This window comes from Oryctolagus cuniculus, chromosome 19 (genome assembly GCF_964237555.1).
Source record: "Oryctolagus cuniculus chromosome 19, mOryCun1.1, whole genome shotgun sequence".
In the NCBI taxonomy this organism is placed as follows: Eukaryota; Metazoa; Chordata; class Mammalia; order Lagomorpha; family Leporidae; genus Oryctolagus; species Oryctolagus cuniculus.
The window spans coordinates 59101139-59107138 of record NC_091450.1 but is presented as its reverse complement, the minus strand read 5'-3'; the positions used below and the strand labels follow the sequence as shown (position 1 = coordinate 59107138).

Here is a 6000-nt window from a genome sequence, read left to right as displayed (position 1 = left end):
TTAATTTTTCAGCATATATATACTCATCATTATTTGTCTAACTAACATACTTATTATACAGTCCATTAAATTATTTCAATCAACTATTAAATCTTATTTCTAGAATAATATTTTATGGAATTTCACACTATATTTTTAAAAGCTAAATCTTCATATCCTTTTAGTGATTAATGATTAACCTTTTAGAAGGAGGTACCTTTCTCTGAAGGGAGGAGAGAACTTACACTTTGACTATGACCTTGTCTAAATATGATCAGAATTGGTGAACTCAAAAGGCCTCCATAGCCTTGGCAACTCATGACAAGAGCCTAGGGTAATTACTGATGCCATAAACAAGAGTGTCAGTTTGTTAAGTTAACAACAGGAGTCACTGTGCACTTACTCCTCATGTAGGATCTCTGTCCTTAATGTGCTGTACATTATGATTTAATGCTATAACTAGTACTCAAACAGTATTTTACACTTTGTGTTTCTGTGTGGGTGCAAACTGTTGAAAGCTTTACTTAATATATACTAAATTGATCTTCTGTAAATAAAGATAATTGAAAATGAATCTTGATGTGAATGAAAGGGGAGAGGGAGCGGGAGAGGGGAGGGTTTCAGGTGGGAGGAAAGTTATTGGGGGAAAAGCCATTGTAATCCATAAGCTGTACTTTGGAAATTTATATTCATAAATAAAAGTTAAAAAATGATTAACCTTTTAAATTACTACACTTCTTTTAAATTTTACTTCCATTTTTATTTGAAGTTTCCAAATGTAAAATGTTAAGATTCTTACCAATTATCTCAAATGAAACCATGCAAAATTATCCAGTGGGTACAATGATCATTTCCCCATTCAGTTTTGCTGATTTCTACGATGGTGTGCTTGACAGAACATGGGTTGGCAGCTAGCTGGTTGGAAAAGTTCATGTTTACAAAAACACAATGTTGGGTAGTTTCTACTGTGTCAGCAAATCAATTAAAAAAGCTGAAGTCTACATAAAAATGATCCTACCCTCACCCGCCACACACCTTACTCAGAGGCTTTTTTCTCCCTTCCTTTCTGACCTGGTGGGGCACTGCAGAAGTCTCCCACAAAGTACTCTTGTGGTCTAGATGGGATACTTTGAGTGTGGATAAAGGCATGTGAGGATAATCCTAAGCTCAAGTATGTCTGGGTGCCTCACACCTAGAAAAATGAGATCTGAGCAGCCCTTGTCTGTAACAACTGAACAGCAGAAGGCTTCATTTCTCCACTGCAGTGCAGTCATCATGGCTGGGTACAAGGTCAGACCCCAATCCTCCAGTTATTAGTAAGCATGGAATATCAACTGAAGGGGTGCCACTATAGCAGGAAACTTGGACAGAGAAGCAGGCCATCAAGGCTCTTAGCAGGAAGCAGGTTTTATTCCCTATTTTATGCCAGCAGAACCAGAGGATTTGTATCCAGAGACTGGGCACTGAACAAAACAGGGCACCAACTGTGAGTTTTCTTTTACATATTTGGTTATACATATTTTGATTAGATATTCTAGGGCTACAGCACTGCCTATATAATTGTTGCAAGGCTGCAAATAGGTATGTTAAAAACTGTTGAGGTTGCAAGATGGCTTTTCTTGGAACAGAACATTCCCTCTGCCCCCTTGTTCTTGGAAAGCCCCTGCTGGAAAGACCCTAGCATTTCTGCCTTTAGCCAATGATTTTTCTTTTTTTAATTTATTTGTTTATTTATTCAAAAGTCAGAGTTACACAGAGAGAGGAGAGGCAGAGAGAGAGAGAGAGATCTTCCATCGGATGGTTCACTCCCCAATTGGCCGCAATGGCCAGAGCTGCGCCGATCCAAAGCCAGGAGCCAGGAACTTCTTCCAGGTCTCCCATGTGGGTACAGGGGTCCAAGAACTTGGGCCATCTTCTACCGTTTTCTCAGGCCATAGCAGAGAGCTGGATCAGAAGAGGAGCAGCTGGGACTAGAACTGGTGCCCATATGGGATGCTGGCGCTTCAGGCCAGGTTGTTAACCTGCTGCACCACAGTGCCAGCCCCTAGCCAATGATTTTTCTATCTTAGGGGAATAGTCCCTGCCACATCACTAAACCTAAAAACTGAAAATATGTTTTACTTAATTTACATTGAGGGAAATAGCATTTTGCAGTATTCTATGTAAAACAATTATACAGGGAAATGGTGATTGAGTGTGCTAAATAACTCTTGTGATGTACTCATACATGCATTTTGCTAACAGTATTTCCCTAAAATTCACCAACTCTTTAGAATGATGCTTCCTGTGGTGCAGTCGTGTCAGCTATCTAGTGCCATGAGGGCAGCTATGATGACAGATTCGATAAATTCCCCAAAGAGCCACGGGGGTCAAAATAGTTATTGAACCAAACACAAACAGCCCACATTTCAAATTTAAGAATTACAGATTTGGTTTTATGAAGCAAGTTTTGAGAAGGATGGTTTCCTTTAATTTCAAATGTATTTTTCACTAATTCCCACTATAGAAGGATTTGTTTAATATGTTAATGATATGAATAACAAAAAAATTAAGGGGAAAATATACCCATAATAATGAGATGTGAAAATTAAACGATGCTCATGTTAAGTGGACAAAAATTACTGCTGTGAAAAAAATGACAACCAAAATAATATGGGGGGATTTGAAGACATCTAAAATATTTCCACATGGTTTTGGTTTACTAAATATTTTACAATGGTTTTTTTAAAGACGATTTGAAGGCATCTGAAAAACACGAAAATTGTTTGAAATCGCTGCGTAGCAAATCCAGGTAGTTTAGAAGCATTATGCAGAGGTTTGCTAAGGAAGATGAAGTCCCCCCTCCCCACCATGAGACTGCACATGGTGGCAGAGGTCTGCCCAGTTCCATCTCACAGCAGATGGCACGCAGACAAGGCATTATTATCCGGGAGGGAAGGGACTGGCGTTTGCACTGTGTGGGGGACAACCTGGCGTTAGTGTTCGCAGGAATTCTGCAAAAACAGGTTTATGACACCGGGAAGTTTGCCTGCAGCCTGTGCTTTCGACCAGTGTCTCTTCCTTTCTGTATTGCGTCTTCCCAGTCTTCTGATAGTGCGGTGACTATGAGAACACAAACATAGGTCCTCTGCTTTGGGGCTTGGTTCTCAAATATGCCCAGGAGTCTGCCTAGTTTTCATTCGACTCCAGCCTCTGGTAAACCTCTCACTACAGCACCGCCAGACTCCTCCCGGGCTCCACTCCTCCTCCTGGGACAACGCACTGGTCTTGGGAGCGAGTGTTGCTGGCTCTGAAGCCCAGTCTCGCCGACGCTTCCAGAAGTCTGCGTTGCCCTAGGTCCGTGCCTTGTTGGGCTTGAACTTCATCACGGAGGCCGGTTCCTGCCCCCGCGCCTGCTCTGGCGGTGGCCACCCCGCTGGGGCACAGGGGCGAGGGCCAGTCTGGGCACAGGCACGCTGGGCGCGGTGACCAGGGAGGCGGCGGCGCGGGGAGGGGCAGCGAGGGCAGTGGGTCCTGAAGCCACAGCCTCTGGGACTCCGTGTGTGCCTGGAGAGAAGCGCCGCATCTGCCTGGCGTCCACCACTGTCCATGCAGCCCGCGGTGCGCTGGCCTCCACCGGTTCCTGCCGCTGCCCCTCCGGGAAGAGCCTGGTTCAAGCCTTGCCTTGCGCGGAGGCACTTGCTAGGTCTGGAGCCCACTTGGTAGCAGCTCCAAGCTGCTGGCCTGGAATTCTTTATGCATTGTATTTGTTCTTTAATTTCATTCTCCAAACTTGCTTTATTGCTGTGTTGTATTTCTAAACAAAAAGAGAAAACATGCTTTATTTTCTTGTCAGAGTATGAGAACATTTCAGTGCATTATTTAAGCAGAAACTAGTTATGGTCTAGGAGAATGTTTATTTCATAAGCCTGTGAAGTATCTGGGGATCTTGTGGAAAGTAGATCTGATTTATTTGTGTGAGAACAACCTAAATTTCTGCAGGTTAAAAAGCTCCACTGTGATTGCTGATTCTGCAATTCCATGAACTGTTCTTTGTATTGCAAATATTATAAGGCAAAGTCTGTGGCTTTTAGATTCAAAAACTTATGGAGAGAAAGGAATGGAGGCGTGGGGGTAAGGAGGAGCAGAGGAATGATGGAATTGTGGTTGTTTCTGTATTTGTACCTATAAATTGCATAAAATCTGTTCTTTCTACATTAATAATTAAAAAGATATTTTAAAAAATAAAAATGTAAAGGATTTTTAAAAAATAAGAATAATATGTTGTTTAAAAATATTTCCTTTAATAATGCCATGGTTCATGGAAACTAAATATACAGTTAATAAATGCACTTCAAGCAAGATGTTGCCATTGAAACTGAAACTATTTTGTTATACAAGATGTAAATCTATAAAAATTAATGATGTTCAATAAAGAACCAAGTACAAAGATTTAGTGGTTCTGTTGTAGGCAGGCATATAGGATAAAATTGATAAGGTTTGTGAGCTGGAAGACAACACCTTCACCATGCCCGTGTGTGACCTCATGCCCCTACCTGACCACACCAGTGCATCCACATGCCAATCAGACTAATTAACCACTCCCCTTTGGAAGTGGATTAAAGGCCTGGAACACTGGGCCTGCGCCTGGCCATTTTTTTCCCTCTTTAGCCATTGCAAACCCTTCCTGCTCTGAGTCTTCAGAGCACATGGCCTTAGGGCCACCCACCCCAAGCTTCTTGGCCTGCATGTTCCTCCACATAGCTGGCTCCTGGTGCTCAGTATGAATCCAGATTTCCCTCTCACTTTTAGATAGGACACTCCCTCCCTTATGCATTTCTCCCACTGAATAAAGAACTTAAAACTTATCATGCCGCCTTGTTTATTTGTGCCAGTATTCAGAATTCTCTGAATTCGTGGCAAGAATCCACAGTCTTATTAATATCCTAAATTTATTGCTAAGCACCTGGTAACAGTTCTAAAAGACAAATATTATGCACTCATGATTGTCTTTATGATGCTTTTAAATTGTTTTAAGTGTATGCAGTTTGCTGTTTTTCTCAAATATTAAAATTGCCTTAGTTATGAAATCTAAAAATATTACCTTTGAAATAGAGTCTGAGATGACAGAATACCAAAATATTTTTAATACATTGAATACATATATTTGAAACCTTTATATTAGTGGAGTGAAATATTTTAAGAATTTGAAGGCAATGAAATATATAATTGAGAAAGGATGATCTGATGGTCATATTCAAAATGAATGAAATGGAGAAACCTTAAAGACAGGGCTTGAGTAGGATTACAGTATGTTTAAACATTTCATGAAGTTTTCTCTACTCTTACAGTTGAATTGATTCAAGGTCTTTCTTCATAGTACATTTTGTTGTTCATTAACTCCCTCAACCAAATATAAAAGCTACTATGTTTAAATTTTATCTTATCATTGTCACCGTATAGTCACTGCGTTGCCGTAATAAGTATTTTGTAGCATATTACACTACACATTATATGTACTAAAGCACTCAAAAATGATTAGAGAAGAAAAAAGTTTCAAATATCAATAATTACTTTATATTGATAAAGAGCAAGTGCATATTGTAGTTTAAATTCCTTCCAAATTTTAGAATCTGTGTATTGTAAAATCTGAAGATAAAAATGTAAATGTATTTTGTATTAGTCTTATATTTAGCAGAGCACTTGATTTCTCAGGACTTTTTTAATTCCTAAAATTACTCTCCATGAAAAATTCCAACACTGAAAGAGTGGCCAGGTACACCATAAGAAACATAAGCACTTGGGCTACTTTCTACTACTTTCCCAGGCACATAAGCAGGACAGTGTGACAATGGTAATGGGATGGTCATGTAAAGCAGTGAGGTAGAGAAACTTTTCTACAAATAATATAGTCAACTTTAAAAAAAAAAACTTCATTTGTTTGAAATGCAGAGTTACGGGGGGGGGGGTTGTCTTCCATCCACTGGTTCGCTCACCAGATGGCCACAATGACCAGGGTTGGACCTGGATGAAGCCAGAGGT

At 40.3% G+C, this 6000-nt stretch overlaps 1 protein-coding gene across 3 annotated transcripts in view; it reads right to left on the bottom strand.

Annotated features, from left to right (window-relative positions):
- Positions 1-873: 873 nt before the first annotated feature.
- Positions 874-6000, bottom strand: part of LOC127486139 (uncharacterized) — a 129781-nt gene continuing 124654 nt past the window's right edge. For all 3 annotated transcript variants that reach the window (XM_070063769.1, XM_070063768.1, XM_070063770.1), the window contains one exon: positions 874-3775. In XM_070063769.1, coding sequence (XP_069919870.1) covers positions 3312-3775 — 464 coding nt within the window. In that variant the 3' untranslated portion in view covers positions 874-3311. The remainder of the gene's footprint in view (positions 3776-6000) is intronic.